Source organism: Oreochromis niloticus, linkage group LG3, assembly GCF_001858045.2.
Source record: "Oreochromis niloticus isolate F11D_XX linkage group LG3, O_niloticus_UMD_NMBU, whole genome shotgun sequence".
In the NCBI taxonomy this organism is placed as follows: domain Eukaryota; kingdom Metazoa; phylum Chordata; class Actinopteri; order Cichliformes; family Cichlidae; genus Oreochromis; species Oreochromis niloticus.
Window position 1 is genome coordinate 5,310,744 of NC_031967.2, and position 19,909 is coordinate 5,330,652.

Sequence of the window (19,909 nt, forward strand, 5' to 3'; positions counted from 1 at the left end):
CCTGTAATTGGCTCCCAAGTGCAGTGATGGTATTGCAGTCTTTGCCCATAACTTGCAAAACGTATTTTTTGTGTGTGTGTGTCTGTATATAATATAAAGTCTGATAATGACAACAGGCAATGGATGCACAATGCCTGGTCCAGTCTCTAAACAGCACTCTGACTCCTTGCTGATTTCCTGCTGTACACAAAGCTGACCATTAACTTTCATTGAATCCTCACGAATTTCTCAAGTTTTCACTCTGGCTGTTGCTTCTTTTTGCTTTACTATCATGCTGGCTATGAGTTGCTAAGATTAAATAATCACTGAAGAGAAACACATGCAAACACACGCATTTATACAGAGTGTTAGCTATGGCAGTGCACGTTACTGCAGAGGTTTGACGAGGGAGGGGATTGCACTCCAGGCTTGGCTGGGACAATGGCAGCCAGCAGGAAGATGCAGGGAATCTGTGATTGCTAATTACAGACGCTCAAAAATCTGTAAGGACGCCTCAACAAGATGACTGGTGTAGAGAATAAATGTTGACGCAGCTTGTGCGTTAATTGCTGATGCTAAATTATAAGATGTATAATTATGTTGTATGTTATGTCTCTGTTTTGTATGTGTGCTTTTGAGATGTTTTGAATACTGCCTGAGGGGGGAAAAAAGAAAAGATTCAAGGCAAGTGAAGCTGTAATTATATGATACAATTGTGACAGCAGGTGCATTCTTGCTCCTGCTCCTGCTAAATGTTACAGCAGCAACAGGTGGTGAAATTCATTTTTAAAATTGATCCCCGTCTATAAACAGACCACAGACAGAGTCAACTGAAACAACCGGTGAAGTAAAATGCAGTCTAATAATATTTAGCTAACATCACCAGCAAAACAATGATGAATATTCATGTTGAATTTTTGATCCTTGATAGAAAAAGCTTTAAACCACAACCATGTTAGTGATACTTGGTTATGTGTGCCGATTACAGTTTTTGCATATCGAAATGACTCATTACAATTCTTTGACTGCAGGTAATACGAGCAACAGAACTCAAGAAGGGGAAGAAATGTTCTTGATTAGCAATTTGCTTATTATTGTTTGTTAATCGACATTTAGTTACTCTAATGAGAGAGACGGGGCTTCTGCAAATACCAAAAATGTAGTAATTGTGCTAAACATTTCAGGTCTGATTCACAGTAGATTAGTTGGGGCATTACCAAAACAGCAATATAAAATATCACGCAGCCTTATAAATCAACTAGAGAAGAAAACTGAAATGTTCTTTTATAGGTGACAAGAGGCGTTGTGTGTCCCATGACCAATCCTTTCAGTTGATATTAGCACCATAGTGGCTGGGATTACAGTACGTAAGGTAATGTAATGTGTTTGTTCATCAAGAATAGCATTGTTTGTGGTGTTAACATCCATAAGGTCTGTGCTGTGTTGGAACTGGTGCACACTCTTTTAATAAAGCCCTCGATACACTATAATCATTTATGGCATTAAGCCTGTGGTATTAAAATTATACAAGCTATAACCAACCCATAATTTCCCCACTGGGTGTAGATCTAGATTAGAAAAAGAGAAGAAAACAATGCCAAACTCATTATTTCTATAACAAAAAGGGAAATAACACACGTAACCGCAACTTTACATTGACCTGAACTCAGTCTGTTGTTACACGAGTCCTTGAAGGGGCTTGAGCAGAATTTGTGCCCGTGCTTGCCTGTGACACTTTCTGAAAGATTGTATAGTGACACAGACAGGCATTATTACACACTTTCATGCTTCCATTCTCCCTCTATGAAATGTCACTCCATATTCAATGTCCTTTCACTTTGCCTTGGCTCTATTGCACTTCAGTTTTTCCGACTTTGCTTGGTCAACCTTTTTCACTCTCCATTTTGCCCGTATTTGTCTTCATTTCTCTGCCCTCTTATTTCCCATCCTCACTGTTAAACACTCACAATATTCTTGCCTTGTCTGTCTTTATCTCCTTTAATCCCTGTCTCTTTGCTTTACTTAGTTCCAGCTAATATGCGGTGCAAATGCCAGCACAGGCCAGTTGTTCTGACTGGTTATGCGAGTGTCTGGTTTTCATTACATCAATCAAAACTAGCAGAAGCTGAGCATGGACAACATGCAGTTTTGAACTGATGATGTCTTTTAGGTGAGACTTTGGGTGTTGCCCATCAGTGCCTGGTCAATTTCTGGTTAATATAGCACAGATGTTACAAACACAGAAGGGTTTGAGATACCTGCGAATCAGACAGTTTGCTCATATCTTTCCCAGTAGCTGCTCCCACGGTGTCCTAGCAGCTTACTTTTGATGAAACAAGTCTGCAATATCACATCAATCTTTCTCTGCTGAACAGAGTTCACACATTTTAAACATGTATAATTCTGTGTTAACAAGATCAATAGGACCAAAGGTTGGCTTTTCTATCACAGTTCTTTCTTTTCTGTTTTTTGCCATTATCCAGATAGATGTTTATATACATAAACTGTGTTCCACATTATACAGCTTCTGTAAAATGAAAATTGAGTGACTTTTATTCATTTTTTTTGCTTCTTTTATTTCCTCTGACTTCAAAAAAGGTATCAATCACAGCCAAAGGGTTTGTTTTGTTTTGTTTCTGTAAGCAAGACTCAGTTGTCATGCAATATGTGGATGAAGGAGAATTAAATAAAACATGGAACAGTGCAATGACGTGCAAGATGCATGAAAAAAAAACACTGAGGTTTCCCGAGAACTGGTAAGAAGTCGCTGAACTGTTAAAAGATCTGGGCGAGCGCGCATAAATTTGCTTTGATAAAAGCTTGTTAAGAACAGAGAGAAACGTTCAGCTTGGAAACTGATACACATAGCACTGCAAATAGTTCCAATTACTGATAAATGGCATCATATGGTCCAGAAAGGTGGAGCAGTGGTTGGCTGGTAATGCTACATTAGCATTAGGGAAGTTGCTCTTTTCAAAGGGATGTTAATGCTTCATGATGGCAGTTACAATACATGGAATTTTTGATAATCTGCTGATTTACTGTAACAAATCACCAAAATCCAGAGTGTTATACACGACCAGTATGTCATTAATGACATCCTGCAGAATGATATGTAAGCAGAATCTATAGAGCTGTATACATAGATTTTTAAGCTGAAAAAAAGGGTGAGGCTCAAATAATATTTAACTTGATCAGTTCATTTGGTACTACTCTGTTTTCTTTTTCACAAGTCACTTTTTGATGTTACAAATACAACAACACCCTGCAAAATAAATTAAATAATTTTGTGTTCTTTAAAAAAAATTGTTTTCACTTGTATTCATATCCAGACTGCAATATAATTGCTAATAAATAAAGACATTCCTAATCATCGTGAAAAAATAAAAACATAACTGAACAAAAATGTCAAACATGGCGCAACAGCGGCACATTCTGTGTTCTTTCAGCCTCTCTTCCCCAGTTTTTCTGACATGATGGAGAAGGGGACCTGTTAGTCTGGAAAAAAAACACATGCACCCCTGACAATTTTGCATTCATAAGGGGCATTATTAGTAGCCAGACACCTGCTGGTGAGTATCACCCAGCCAATGAGGCTCTAGGGAGTTATGGTGATTTGGAGCAAAAGCAGTTCCATTATCTGCTAACTAACCAACACTGAGTGTGGTTGAATTACAGACCTTATTTGTTGGTCTAAATTGAAAATCTCAAAATTATGTGTGGAAGGACAATTTGAAAGGTTCTATAACTGAAACAGTAGGAAATTGAGTCCAGTCTAAATAAATTGTTTTGCTACAGTTCTTCCATAACTTTTTTTTCTGTCACCCATTACCTTTCCTCACTTTAACTGAACTTTCTGCTGTCTGCGCTAATTGCTTACTTAGTTTTTGAAATGGCTCTCTTTACTGTGTCTACTCTCCCATCAGTCCTTCAACATTTCACCTGGGAGTTATGGAAAACAAGATTTCTTTTCACTGGCTCATGTGCCAGGAGAGATGTTATAAATACATCAGTGGAAAAACAAAGTGCCATCTCCTTTCTGCCCTTCTACTTGAATGGATAAGAATTCAAGTGTTTTTGTTGATGAGCTCACTTAAATGTGCTTTTCCATGCCGATCGTGAAACTGTTTTTTTAATATACATTCCATTTTTTGCATTTGTCTGCATAAAGGTTGTAACACAGCACAGAATAAAAAGCCTAAACAAGAGCATTAGGGTGTAGAAACAGACACACTCTCAGAAGAAATGCTCACTTTATCTCGGCTCCACCTTCAGTGAGGAAGCCAGCTTTTGATGAAATGGAGAGAGAAGAAGGTGGGGTGGAAGAAAAAAAATGGCCAAAGCTCAGAGTAATGCCACAGTAAATTGTATTGGAAGACAGGTCAGAGCAAGAAAAAAAGTTAAAACGCACTGCTCTATTGCAGCACTCATGCTCCCTAGGCCGTCATTTATTGAGAGAGCCCTGACACTGAGCGGAAAATAGAGGGGGTAGAGAAGAACATGGGAGGGGAATGAATCAAAAGAAAACAAAAGGAATCTGGATGGGCAGTGAGACTTTACAGGAGTATGTGAAAAACCTGTATAGAGGAAACTGGGTTCACATGGCATCTGATGTCTCAGCACCTTATAAAAAAATAACTTTTCTTTATTGGATGATGGGCATAAGCTAAAAACTGTAATTACAATCAGTGCTTGTGTCTGTTTTGGAACTATGCCTGAGATCATGGTGATTCATCACTGACTGATTAAACAGTAGTTAAAAATATTCTAGGTGTTGATTGTAAACGTTAATGAGGAAGATAAGGACAGTGATCTCAGCAACATCAATTAAGCTGCTGCTGCTGTAGATTATGACAAATAATCGGCGAGTCGCCGATAGAGTGCCAACACTGTCCTCACCTTCCTAAAGCTTCGCAGGAATATGCGCCGTTCAACCGGGTGAAGAAACAGCTCGAGACAGTTATACTGTTTGATTTCAGGTGCTAATCCGGTTTTGTAGCATATGATTTGTTCGTTATTATTATGCAAATGCTTTCAAGCGCTGCTTTGGCAGATCTTCATTACATTGCCTCCTCCCTCTGTGTCGTTCATGATCCTACGCCAGGTGCAAAGTGAAGCAGTGTTAAAGAGGAAATTGAATACAGCGCACGTTCTGTAATTCATCTGGTACACAGGTATTTCTCATTTTTCTCTTCCAAACTAAATCAGATTCAGACATCCACACCAAGTTCACTGTTTATGCTCAGAACAGTTGGAGTTTAAATAGTCCCAAGGACCACTGGGACCTCGAGAATGAATGAATAGAGACAAGTGAAAAAGCTGTTGTCCTCTTCCTGACGCAACAGATCTGGCTGATTAGTGTCAACAAACTGACTTGTATACAACTCCACATAGAATTAGAGGGACCATTTTTTATTTAATAGTCAGTGCTGTAATCAGGCTCATACCGCCCACAATCACTGGACGAGAATTTGTAATTCAAAACATCCAATATGATTCATTACTCTAAACTCCAGTGCAAATGCTTCACTTTGAACAATAAAGAGGCATGTGCAGTGAATAACACAGATAATGTCTGGAAAACTTTGACATGATAAATTTTGCAACTGACACTGCTTTACTAACAGTTTTATCAATAGCTTTCTTGTTTAAGAGGAAAAAAAATATTGGCATGAGCCATTCCCAACTCGGACATCAATGAGTTATCAATATGCTCCCAGAAAAGCTGTGGCATGAAAGGCTTCTAACACAGTGAAAGTGAAAATAGTCATTTTTGTTTAAAGTAGGATACTGGTGAGTTTTCATTAAGCTAGCGACTAGTGGCCATTAGAGAAGTTGTAGTTAATGACACCTCCACACTGGTTTGTGCAATCAGTCAGGGTGGCTTGGCCTTGACATTTCAGATTGCTTTGGTTGGTTGTCAGCATATTTACAGCATTCAGATTAGAAGTCATTAAAGTTGAAATTATGTAAAGAGGTGAAGAAAAAGAAGAAGACTTGCAGTATTTACATTTAAGACATATAAAGCACTTTGAGTGGTCAGTAAGACTGGAAAGGTGTTACATAAATGCAAGTTCAGCCTGAAATACAGACAAATGTAATTTCAATTTTAAGTTGTGGACATTTTTCTTGTTGCACTGTACGAGATCTTTATTTAACAGTTCTTTTGTAACTGTTGGCACAAAGAAGCAGGCTTTAAAGGCTATTCACGTGGACATGACACTTAGAAAGAGGGCGACAAAAAGAGGCAAAAGAGATGGAGAAGAGAAATGTATTCCTTTCACGTAATAGAACGGGCCCTAGCATTATGGTAATGACATACAATATAATGGGAGGACAGGAAAACCCTCGGGATGTAATAGTGTATGTATATCATCAAAGGATGACTAGATTTTGATGTTTTAGGTCCATCCTGACAAAGGATTCCTTTGAATAAGTGGAAATGTGAAACCACTGGTGACAGTGTTCTCAGGAGGACCGGGGCTGGGCACCCACGGTAGCAGTGATGATGTTCTGCTCATGAGCAGTGCCTGATGCAAGACATTGTTGCCCTTACAGTATACCCTTCAAGGCCTAAAGTTGGGCAGTGGAAAATATACACAGTCAAGTGTTTATAAACCACATACCCTGGCTGAGTCAAGGTCAGAGGTAGTTAAAGTTATGTTCATTTTATCTCAGAATGTGGGGACAATCACACTGCTTACCAAATACACTCGAAGCCACTGTGTCCTTGAGTGAGACAATGAATTCCTAGCAGCTCCAGGGCTGCTGTACTGCTGTTCATCGTGATCCTCTTACAGAGAAGGGAGGCAAAAGATATATCTCGCCTGTGGGGAGGGCCAGCAAGCAAAAATTTCTATGAAGTGTGACAATATTCCCCTAAATCCATAATATAAGACTGCCTGAACCACTTACATATACTAGTTTGTTTTTTTTCTTCATGCATCTTGCACACAGCCTGGCAGAGAGCAGCTATACTAAGAAAAGTACAGTTTTTCCAAAAACCCAGAATGGTTCCTAGTAGCCACATTGCTGCTATGCATTTGAACATGGATGAACAGTTGCGGCCTTTCCATATTTTATGGGATCACTTCAGATGACATGGTTCTGTTTCCTGACAAACTGAAAACCTTTAGAGTATCTGTCAGTTTTGGGAAGTACATTCTGCCTTTTAACTCTAGCCACTGCCACAGGAGAGTGCTAAAGTTTTCCAGGAGAGAGGAAGGTAGCGATCTAGGTTTTCCTAACTTGGAAGTAGCTGACATAGAATATAGAAAAATGAAAGGGCATCTCAGCAGCATGAAACACTTTTGATTAACGACACCAACACTTTTGAATTCTGCCTGAATCCCGTATTTACTTCCAGGACTTACTGACTATTTGCATGTGCCTCTAAAAAAATGGTAACAGAAAAAGAAACTGAAATCCAGGAAGAATTAATCTTCTGGTCTATGTAAAATATGAAAGGATTTTGGTGTTGTGGCTGTATTAGTAAGAGGCTTTAGGTAGTGGTCAGATGCTGGCATTACTGCAAAGCTTTGGGTCAATCAAATGGCTAATCTCTATTTTACTGCGGAGCTCATTAAAATGTGTGTACCTGTTTGTCTTTCTCTCCTCTTCTCCATATTGTGCTTCAATTTGTTCTGCTTTTGTTGGGAAATGGAATGTCATTGCTTTACAATTCCACAAAAATATGCCTCATTAGCAAGCATCTTCAAAAGAAAAGGGACACGTACTTTCTAAATACGCTCCTCCTCCATTCATCTCCTCATCCTGAATAGATTTATTCTACTGTTGTTAATGTTCTTCATTTCCCCATCACTGTATTTAATAAAGGCAATTAATATCTTTGACATTCTCGTGTTTCTTGCATAGTAAAACAAATTATTCCCTCAGGGGAAATCAATGTTTATGTTTACCTCCTTTTCCACAGGCCCAGCACTGTTCACTTCAATTTCAGATTTAATAGAGGTAAAAAGCATCACTACAATAACAGTCAGCCTGAAGTTAAACTAGCAGTCACCTGCTTCGTATTGGGGCAGCTGTGGCTCAGGTGGTGGAGTGGGTCAGTGGATCAATCCCCAGCAGCTCCTACTGATCCCAGAGTTGAACACAATGCATTCATCAGTGTTTGATTTGGATAAAAAGAGCTGTGTGTGCGAATCTGTGTGTGACTGGGTGTATGTTAGAGAGATTAAGAAAGCACTTTGAGTCGTCAAATTGAGTAGAGCCAGTCAAATGACCTACATTTAAGAATTTGTTGCTTTATTTTTAAGTCTGTTGAGTGCTGAGGTTTAAGGCAGCTCAGTTTCCCAACTTCAATCATTTTCTCCAAAAACTCAAAATGCTTAACTGAGATTTTAATATGTAACAACTGCCATGTGTTTAGTAAAGTACATTTCCGTGCATCTATAAGAATGGATCTCCATTCAACAGTATGACTCCTACAATGGTAGTAACAATGTGTATATTAAGTGTACAGGATGTAGCAAAGGACACATATTTTCATTGGCTTAAGTGAAAAACTAATTACCGGTAAGTGTCCTTGGTTTAAGGTGCTTGTATAGCACTAATGAATTAATGATCAATATATCATTGTTAAATTAATTGTGATAACTGACATAATTAGCATAAACAAATTGGGTCTCTTAGCCTTTGTCCACCCCAAATGGTGTTGGTGGTGCAAGCGTAATACGAAATGAAAACATATCATGTATACCCTGTAGCTTCCTGTCACAACGAAAGAATCTGCTAATTGTTCTTGTTATCTTTCCAGGGGGAGGCTGTCGTCTTGGTGATAGTCTTGTTCGTATAATTATAGTGAAGCCTGAAAATGAACGAGGTAATTAGTAATATAACATGATATCAGTTAGACCTTGTGACATTTAAAATATGTCATTATTGAAGACTCAAAAACAGCATTATGTAGTTAAGAGATGAAACATTTCAAACAGGAAACGTGGGGATAAACCAACACCCCGTCAGATTTAGGGTTAAAAAATGGAAAATATGGAACTAGGCAACGGAGCGCTCACAGCATGAGGCATCAAATGAAATTCCTGCAGAGAATAAAGCGAGTGTTTAATCAAGAAAATCCTTTTTTACATTTTTATTTATTCTGGGGTAATTAATTTTGTAATAATAATTAATTATTAATTATTGGATCAAAGCAGAGACTCTGCAGGCATGTTAGTAATCAATAACAATTTACACCAAGACGAGGCCAAAGATTCTACAAACTGTTTCAATTAATTTCTTTGTGTCTTTTGATTATATACGACAAAACTAGTGGTAATATAATGACCATCACATATAAATTGGTAAATTACATTTTGTTACATTTACTCATAATCCTAATAAAATTTACATTTGTTATATTTCTAATTGTAAAAAAGAATACATTCATGAATTTGATTGTATGTTTTTTATGCATTATATTATAAAGTTGATAAGAGATTAAAATGATGCCATTCTCATGATATCAGCTTATAGCACGTATGTATGATTATGATTATAAACACAGTATATAATATGTCAATGACAACTTTTATTGATATATGCTGCTGCTTAGTCAAAGCCACTGATTGTTCATCACATGTGTGATGATAATAGTTATTATTTTACCCCAAACCTCGATCTTACTAAGCCTAACCAAGTAGGTTTGGGGCTCAAACCATCCACATAATTGTTTGCAAACCAATTATTAACCAATCTGTAACCATTAATAATCATTTCATTGTTTTTACTGTAATTTCCTATCCATTATATATTCTAAACAAGTAATAAATGTGTAATTTCACGTTCCACAAATAAGCACTCATCGTGATATCATATTGAACTCATCATGATTTGTGTTCTCTTTGACCTCATTATTGGGTCTTTCCATCATATTCCAGACTTCTCTTGCAAATATGATAAAAATAGTTTTAAAATGTTTAGAATAAAACAAGCTATTGCAGTAGAAGAATATGGTAACAACTTGCAGTACGTTGACAAAACTGGCGCAGCTGTATTCCCTTTGTGAAGTATGTTGAACATGCATCACAACGGGTCTTGCTCTAAGACCTGCTTTTACTCTACAAAACCGCTCAGTGCTATCCTTGGGAGACTGTGTGTGTTGTTCCATCATCATACTTTAGCTGACAAAGAGGAATGCCTTGAAGATTTTTTGCCTGTCCAAAAACAAAGGAAAGGAAGACAGAGAGCACAAAACCCATTTTCCCCATTTTCTCTGTGCAATTACACAGATAAAGCTTGGAGAATTGGATTTTTTTCCCTTTGAAATGCAGACTGAAATGGTGTTAAAGCAAAGCAAAGAGATTGAGAGGAACGTCTTATTGTTGCCATTTCGTCTGTTTTTTGTTTTTTTTTAAACAAAGCTTTGTGTGTGTGACCATTGAAAAGTAACACGAGTATATAAAAAAAGCGAAAAAACATATTCTGTTTATCAAGTTTAAAAATATATATTTATATATAATTCTCGAGAGCCTTTCATCACCTACGAAACTACACACATTTAGCCCTGGTGCTTTGTTCTCGTGTTTACAGTGTTTGAGCGCAATATTTTGTCAGGAGGATTGTCACAGTAGAACCACAGAGAATATCTGTGGTTCTACTGTGTTTGAATGCCCAATTAGACAAGTGAATTGAGGATAGAGACATCCCCTAACCCCCTCTAAAGTCCTCTAAAGTGATATTTAAAGCCATTATTCTTCCTACTAGCACCAAGCTGCTTCGATATCTACCCCCTGCAGGCAGGAATTGTTCAAATAAAGAAAAGGAACTCTGAAAATACATACATTTTGAACACAGCAGCATGCACATTAACGACACAGATGGAGGGTTATTCCCCAGCCATGTTGAGAATTTGTTGATTGGACAATGAAAAGATGCCTTCTGCTTCATTTAAGAAAAAGAAAATCAATTGGCTGTCTGTAATTTTGAATATCCAAATTGAACCATTGTTGCTGTATGCCTCTGTGCTGGGCAGCTGTCTTTGTATGTTCAGTTGGAAGCATATTATTAGAATCAAGTAGAGTTTGGTGTCACTTCAGTGCACAATCAGTAGTTGTATTGCTTGCAGAAGAGTTCATCTGACAGCCTCAGGACTGATTAGAGTGCAACACCTTGCTATTTTATGACTGAAAGTTGGCAGTTAATATGCATTCTGCTGTTTTCTTTCTCAAAAAATAAAAAGGTGTTTCCTTCCATAGTGTAGAGATGAGGTCACGTGTAGATTAATATAACCATGTTGTCATCACACGCATGTATTCTGACAAGTATCGGTGGGTGTCATGGTGTTACATGTCTACACTCATACATACTGAATGTTCATTAAAAAATCTCAAATAAACTCTGTGTTTTTCTGTTTTTAACACAGAACAGAGCGTGTGTGCAATAGTGACTTAAATGCAGCTAATTAAACCTACTTTATGAAGCAGCAGCCATCTCTAAGCTCCAGTTCTGCACTGTTAAAAACACTAATTTTAGAAAACTGCCACATCTTCTGACAAAACAGCCATAAACACAAATTCAAGACAACAGCTGTGCTTTGGTTGCAGCTATATTTACAATGATCACTCTGTGAGCAAATTCTCATGCACAGAGGGGAGACATGCAAACACAGGCAGGGCTGGTTGAAAGACACATGCAATGTAAATCATTTGTAAACTATAGGAATATAAATGGTATTGTCTCATTCTGTATCTCACTCGTAATATATCCAACCTCCTCGCCTGGCACTGCACAGTAGACATACTGTATACATGCAGTGCATGCAATGGAGAATGAATACAAAATTATACAGCGTTAAAAGCTACACTCAAAGCAAACAATTATTTCTAGTGGTTTCTGATTTCTGAACTATTGACAACATTATGAAATGACCACAAAATATAGTTCAACATAAAACATGTAAATAACGTTCATCCTTACACTTTAGGTGGCAAATTTTAAGATCAACTTGCTAGCTGTCTTGCACTTATGAAATATTTCACTACTTTGTAAACCAGGGAAGGTATGGATTTCCCATTCCTCTATACATCTTCCTCTACAGACTGCCTTAGGATTATTCTGTTTTGGTGGACTGTGCATACTGCAATGGACAAAACTGGAAAAAAGGGTAAGGTCTGTGAATAAATCATTCCCCAAAAAAGCTTGGGCCGCTTTTTGATCTTTTGACTCCTCACAGCCATCAGTGTGCCCAGGGAGTCACCCTGACTTCTGATGTGTCTTACACAAAAATTCCCTGTAACCTCAAGAGCACTCCAAGCTCTGGGACACAACACTGGCAAAATCAAAGTGTTTCCTCCAGTGCCAATCTTAATGTGTGTTCATGGTGGCACTTGAAAGAGTCTAGCCATGGTCACACAACAGTCTATCATCTGCTGTCCATTGTTAATATCCTAGATCCAAGAAGTGCGTGTTACTTTTTGATTGCTGACATTCTTAAAGCAGACCAAAGACATTATTCACATGCTGTAAAACATTTTGTGGAACTGCCGAGCGCCTTCCTTTGAAGGCTTTTATTTAGAGCGGATTCACAGAGACAGAACATTTAAAAAGTCAAAGTAGTAAAAGGTCCCTCTATCACATAAGCTCATCATTTTGTTGGTAAAAGTCATTCAGTATGTGTTTTTGTTTTTTAAAAATCTTCAGTCAGATAGTCAGCTCAGTCTAAACAAGAAGCGATGAGCAGTTATTGTTTCTGGTATGATTCTTTTTTATGTGTGATGTTGGATTTAGGTCAGATAGTGATTGGTGAAAGATGTTATTGCCCTCCTCCTGCTGAACGAGGAGGATCACCTTTTAAAGCAAACAGCCTTTTTATTTCAACCACTGTCCACTCTTGTTTGGCCAGCATATTTACACATGAAGCTCAGGATGAAGAGAGATTTATTTTTCTCTGTTAGTTTTCTCTGTTAACTTGATAACACAACCAACGTGGATTTTGGAGCCATTTTTGTGAGATATGTGTGAAAGAAAATGGATAGTTAACAAGAATATCAAACCAGAACTGTGCTACATGCCAACAAAAACAAAGGAATCCTCAAGAAAACCAATGAATATGCAGAAGTCCTATTCGAAAAGCCACTGGGATGCTCAGTGTGGTTATAATTTAGATGGATTTGAGCTGGCGTGTGTTTATGGCCACCCTCCAACAACACTAAAGGGACAGGCCAAGGATGACACTGCGATAGTTATTTCCTGCAAGTGCCAATGTTTTCTGGAAGATTTTACAGTGCTGCTGTTACCTTTGAGGTCCAGGTTGCGTGCTCCATTGGAGTGCTGAGTAACGGTGCGTGAGTCAATCTTGAGTGTGTGTACATTGTTGGCATCCCGGGACACCACCACATTGTGCCACTGGTTGTCGTTGAGTGGTTTGTCTGAGTTGCCCTTCATCAGCGACGGGCCATTGCCGAGATCAAAGACGTAATGGATGTACCTTTGAAGAAAGACGTCAGGATTAGGACTGTGTTCCTAACTCTTGTAACTCAACAGCGGTGCACGAGTTAAACAAACTCATTTGTTTCAGGCACTTTTTATTCCAGGAAAATTGAATTTTATATCAAATCTTCCTTGGACGACTTTTTTCCTAAATTTTCTCCAAGATGCTGTAAGAACATTTTTTGGGGGAAAATATTAACAGTTTATGTAACTGTACTTGAAAACTGTGATTTGTTTTGGAGTTTTTTCTGGCTGGTTAAACATGTAAATATAGATACCTACTTTATCTAAAACTCTGTGCTTGCCCACAGGCAGATGAGGTGGCACAGTTCCCTCCTTCACACAAATATGGCTGTCTTTTGTGTTGTGGGTTAAAGCTATTGTGCTTGTTTCATTCAAGGTATGTGATTTTTTTTTCTACCTTGATTCCAATTCCTTTATGTAGCCTCTTGTCTTTTCGGGGCAGAAGCAGCTCAGGCTTTTGTGTTATAACGATGCCGAATTCAGAGCACAAGGGAAGAGACAAACACTACCAAAAGCCTCTTTTGGAGACCCCAATTATAAGCAGCTTTTAGGTTGATGCGATTCACAAGTCCAACCACTTTATTTTGGGGTTGTGATGGCTTTGTCAAGTCTTTGTAGAAAAAAAAACAACCTGAGAAAAACCAGATATCTCTACTTCCTGTTGACCGACCACTAACAAGCTACAGCATGTGAAGCTTTCAGCTGAGCTTTTAAGATGACTGATTATGATTACCCACAAACATACTCTAAACTAAGTTACACCGAGCCCACTCTGATTCATAGCAGCATTAAATGACTCACTGATCTGTGGGGAAAATATATGTGCTTATGTGCTCTAAGTAAAAACAAGGGCTGGTGGACAGAAATCTGCAGAGCGCAGGGGAAAAGCAAGATCATCTTTTTTAGGCATAGCATACAATAATGAAAAAACATAAAATGATTTAGACAATTAAGAAAAACCCAAGTAAAACTCACCCCTTTACCAGTTCCACAACTATAAAGTCGCTCCCATCTCCGGAGTTGAAGAGCATCAGGCCATCAGGCGTGGTGGTTTTAAACTGAAAGAACAGGTGCATGGAGGCGTACGCTTGTAACGTCGCTAATGCTAAGTAGCTGCCTTTTGTTCGAAATGTCACCGGATCCGCAATGATGTGGCGCATGCCAAAGCGGGCATTCAGCTCGCAGTAGGAGATGTCCCCGTTTTTACACTGGTCTAGATATGGCACACTATTGAAGGTCAGGCCCTGCAGATGGCCAATGAAGTTTGAGGGGACCACGGATATGAAGCGGCGCTCAGTCATGATGCCCGTCTCAATGTTGTGGAACTCAAGACGTGTGTGGGCACCAGTCATCTGGCCTAAAAATTGTGGATAACAAAGACAAAAAAACATTAGCAGATGGTACTACATTTCATTATTATTAGCCTTTATTAATTTATTTTATAATTATTATTATTATCTTTACAGTATAGTAATCAGTTATATTGCTGATCTGCGCTAAACAATACAGTTGTGTTTCAGGACAGATAAGGAGTAATGGTCTTGGTAAACTGCCGATTAAAATCCTTTCCCTACTAAAACCCGGAAGAGCCTGCAAGGCATCTCTTGGCATCATTTCCTTTTTTCTTTCCCAGGCACTAGTTTGTGAATAATGTCAGTCTTCAGAGGGTTGATTTTCGCTAATGGTCTCGACATGCACACTCTTTTTTTTTCCCTCTTCATCTACCACACACCCTCAAACTCACCTTTTCGTTCAGCCTTTGCCCTCCCATCCTTTCGCCTGAGGCCACAATGTTATGTGTGCCTCTGATGCCACCTTGTATTTGACCTTTCATCCTTCTCTTGGATGCAGGCAGAACCAATTTCTTTGAACTTTGTTCATTGGCTTGCTCACTCATGGTAAGTAAAATAGAAATCCCAAAAAAGCTCTGTCTGTATTCATCCTCAAATATGTATGTATCCTTTTGCTTTTTATACATTTTTATGGCTTTGCCAGGCTTTGCAGCTAAGGTACCTGGCATTTAAAGGCTTTAAAAATTAGATATAGCGTAAGTCACTGTGGGATGCTTGGAAGGTTGTTATGGAGATTGGGAATTGGGTACAAACATCTTAAATTTAGCATTATTTGCTAATAAACGCTTGCCAGCTGAATTGGCATTATCTCTAAATATGAGTTCAACAATAAAAATGTCTCATTCATTTTAATTCTAATTTGTCACTTTTATGTCTCAAATCAGATGTTTTAATGACAACTAGCAAAACAGCTGCTCTGAGCCTGTGGGTACATACATTATCAGCAGAACACGTGGATTTGAGACTGCAGCACCACGCTCATTTACAGCATCTCACACCAAATGAATCCTCTGTGTCCTAATCACAACTAACCTTCCACTGTGACGTTATCCACAGACAGCTGTAGGCTCTTGCCTCTCCGCACCACCTTCACCATGTGCCACTCGTTATCGTTCAGCTTCTGCCCCGCGAACAGTGTCTCGGGTCCTTTGCCTGTTGTAGGGGGAGTTAAAATCACAAAACAGCACAGCAGAAATGATGTGTGCGCCTACCAACCCCCACCCCAACACCTTCCACCTCCACCTCCCAGCCACCCCCCCAACACACACACACACACAGGTCACACACTGTAGGTGACAGGGTTGGTAGAGAAAACCTGCATGTTTGCAAAACACATTCGCACTATTGATTTTCTCACTATGCTAGGCATGAAAGGAACTGAATATCTAGCCCGACACACGCTGAGTTGCAGACATTATATGAAGGTATGTCCCGCTTTCACAAAGCATCTCGTGTCTCAGTTCAGCACACAGAAGACTCTCCTGATGTGCTGCATAAGTGGAGGAGACCAGGTGGTTTAACTGCTCACCCCTAAAACCTCCCTCCACCACTCTCCTCCCTAATACTCTCTTTCCATTTCTCTGCTCCCAGTTCTCATCTCCTCAGCTCTACCACTAAAGGAGACACAGGTTTGTGGAATGGCATATGGTTTTGCTGAGATGCTCTATAGAGAAATATTTACATAAGAATGTTTTCAAAGTGGGGAGAAGGCTATTTATAAGCTGCCAATGACGGAGCTTGATTTCCTCAACATCAGAAAAGACTGCTGGCGTGAGGTACCAGCAGCAGAAAAACAGTGTGGGTTTTCATTCGGATAGCTGTCATGAATGCAGCAATGATCTACTGATTTTATTCTTCGCTAAAAGTCAAAGTAGGAGCAGGTTTTGTGGAAGAGCAGTGCCAAATTTTGTGGACTGAATACAGATGAGTCCAGATAAGAGTAAAGGCTATGGCCAAAAAAAGTAAAATCCTTATATCACATGGATTAAGACTCTAAATGAAGGTCTAGCTGTAGTGGACCTGGGGTGATCAATATAATCAATGATCAGAGAGAAGAAAGAGAGCTTTTGTCAACAACAATGTAATGATGGGAAACTTTCACCTCAGTGGCAGGGGGACACACTGAAATAGTAGAAAGCCAAAAGACACCAGTCACTTTCATTTAAGCCACCCTCACTACTATCCATGCTTTTAGGTGGCTCTGAAGTAGAGTGAGGGCCATTGAGGCAGATCAATAGAGACACAATGACATCAAAAGACTGTGGCTTTCTTACACCATTAGCACTGATGATTTGCTTATTTTGAGTCTAATATTTGCTGTCCCACACCAATTCCAGGGCCACTGCCTCATTTCTGACTAGTTAGCCGGCTGGAGCTGGAGTGTGCGGCTGCTCGAGTGGATGATGTAGTACAGCCGGGTGAAATATGACGCTCCCCTTCCCAGTTCTGTGTGAAATTATTTAGTCTAGAGGAAAAAAAGAATGTACCATCAATTGATGGCCCCACTTGGCAAGTAGAGACACTGCCCACTGGAGAACCGTTTTCCCATTTACCCCTGTCCCTTTTTCATTATATTGTTTTTTCATTATTATTTTTTTCCTTTGGCTACATAAAATGTGAAAGCAACACTTTGATCCCTCATATGTGAAAGGAAGAGGCTGCCATATCGATGCAAAGAGAGCAAGTGCGGAGGAAAGTTGCAAGCAGAGAAATTAAAGCTGATACAAAGATATGCAAGAGTGCAGAGATAAAATGTGAAAATGGATGACAGCGTAGAAAGAAGAAAAGAAACCTACAAAAACCTAAGAAAAAAAGTGCAACAGAGCTGCAGTAGAGCTAGCTGGCTGATGTAAGAGTGTAAAAGTTAGAAAAGTACAACAAAAATGAATGGGAACAGCTACAGCTTCAGAATGGAGTCCATGTAATATTTATTTTCCCTGGCTTCTACAGGCCACAGGAGAGCCAGGTCCACTGCTACCCACACAGCAAGAGTCATTTGGCTATAATACCTCTAACAATGGGGGACAAAAATGTATGCTCCTCTGGCCGAGCTAGCCAAGCAACGAAAAGCTCTGGGCAGAAGGTGGTAAAAGTGCAGCCAGGGACCCGTTAGCCTGTATGGTCAAAGTTGGAAATAATGACAACACTGGAGGGAAAGCACAGATAAGGTGGGGATGCAAGTCCACTGTCAAAGGTTAAAGACGAGTTTTGCTGACTTTTGTTGATTTTAAAATAAAAATGCTTTCAGTTAAAGCAGTTTAATACCTATGTGGGTAAGAGAGGTTAAGTCTGTAACCGATGATTATCTGATTTTGTGCTACAAACAGCATGAATCCACAAAATGAAGAGCACTGTGAACAGAGCTGTTAAGCCTTGCTGAGAAGTTGGAGATGTGTAGATTGTTCTCTGTAGCTCTAAAGGCTCACTGCTGCTCCCCCTCCTTGTCCCACTACCCTGTTCAATTTTTCAAACTATACAATGTTAAAAAAAAAACATGTTTTTAGAAAACAATTACAGTAAGTGTCAAGTTCAATGACATTTTTTGACTACTTTTTAATAAAATGTCAACTTCTGTTTTCTTCTTAAAGTATTACTCCTTTTAGTGTAAAGCTGCAGCGCTAGAGAATGCTTGAAATGTCACCATCACTAGGTTTAATTACAGTAAATATCTAGATATGCATATAATCGTGTTACCTCATTAAGTGCTAGTGACTTAACAGATCTTTGTTTTATTTAAATTTTCACTAAAACTTGAATGAATTTAATGTCCTGATCCTAAACCCATAGGTGATCACTGGAGAACACAGACCGCCTCAAACCGCATGTGATGAAGTTTGTGGTAATATTGTTCGCAGTTAAATTAAGTGAAGCCTTACTTCACTGCCCAGGTAACAAGGCAAATAAGAAAACTAAGGACTTGCAGTATGGGGTTAAATGAGCCACTAAGCTGGTAATGTAGCCACTCTCAGAGAGAAGTACTCCTTGGTGAAAAAACAAGGAGGGGAAGAGGGCTCGTTAATGAAGAAGCTGACAATTATTAAAATGAAATTAATTCTCATTCTGCCACTTGTGCCTTCTTACTCTGTCTTGATCAGCAGGGCAAAGGGCTGTGATCATATAAACAGAAGCTCCTTGTGCCTCTATCTCTCCCATTCCTTTGTTCCATCTGGTCGCTTTTCTTTACACCTTCTAAATGCATCACAGAGGCACTGAAAAGAGTAAAAATAACTAAGATTGTGGACTACTTTCATTGACTGTGTCAGCTCACCATAAGTGAGAGGTGTGATGTTTGCTGGCTGTTGCATAATTACCAGCAGTCATCCATCATTGGTTGCTGTTTTCTCTCTGTAAACAACCTTGATTAATGCAATCAGATCAATGCAACACAGGTCCTCAGCCAGTGGCTGCAGGTTGTTGCCATCAGCCTCTATACAGGCTGTGAAGCTGCTGGTGCAACAGCAAGTACTTGAGCACAGTTGTACAATTATTTTGTCTAAACTCTGATCACGACAACTTATGAGAGAATCGCTTATCATCACTCAGCGAGCAATGGTGATAACATTTCTATCATGACAATCAAGAAATAAAACATGAAAAATGTTTGTTTTCTTTTACTTTGCAAAAATAGCAGAGATCCAGATATCTCTTAGACCACTGATAATATGTGATTGCAGCTAGAAGAAGAATCTGACAGTTTGAATATCTCGCCCTGCCTAATGACTTTTCTTATCCCTGTTCATATTTGTCACAGACACCACGACTCCAAGCCCCTTTATTAAACATGGTATGTTTCACTTAAATTCTTTTGCATTTTGCACGACATCAGAGCTTTGTGTGGTCCTGTTAACATCTCGCTGTCGCATAGAATTAGTTCCAAATAATAATGGCTATATAGTACACCAAGCAAGCTTTCTGGCATGATTATTAAGTCAACCAGTGCACCAAAGTCTGGCCAGAGGGAGCAAAGCCAGTCTGAGATTTGCTGGGCTAATGTGCTTGCCAAAACGACAACGCCACAGCACACCATCACAGGGCCACAGGCAGTCTCTAGTAAGTTTGCTGCTGGTGTAACAGTGGACGACTGGGAAAGCAGCAATGAGTCATGCATT

At 39.1% G+C, this 19,909-nt stretch overlaps 1 protein-coding gene across 1 annotated transcript in view; it reads right to left on the reverse strand.

Moving 5' to 3' along the window:
• Nucleotides 1–19,909, reverse strand: part of nrxn2b (neurexin 2b) — a 643,742-nt gene that overhangs the window by 285,365 nt on the left and 338,468 nt on the right. Inside the window, 3 exon segments of the mRNA XM_025905407.1 lie at nucleotides 13,233–13,423; nucleotides 14,425–14,806; nucleotides 15,834–15,953. Coding sequence (XP_025761192.1) covers nucleotides 13,233–13,423; nucleotides 14,425–14,806; nucleotides 15,834–15,953 — 693 coding nt within the window.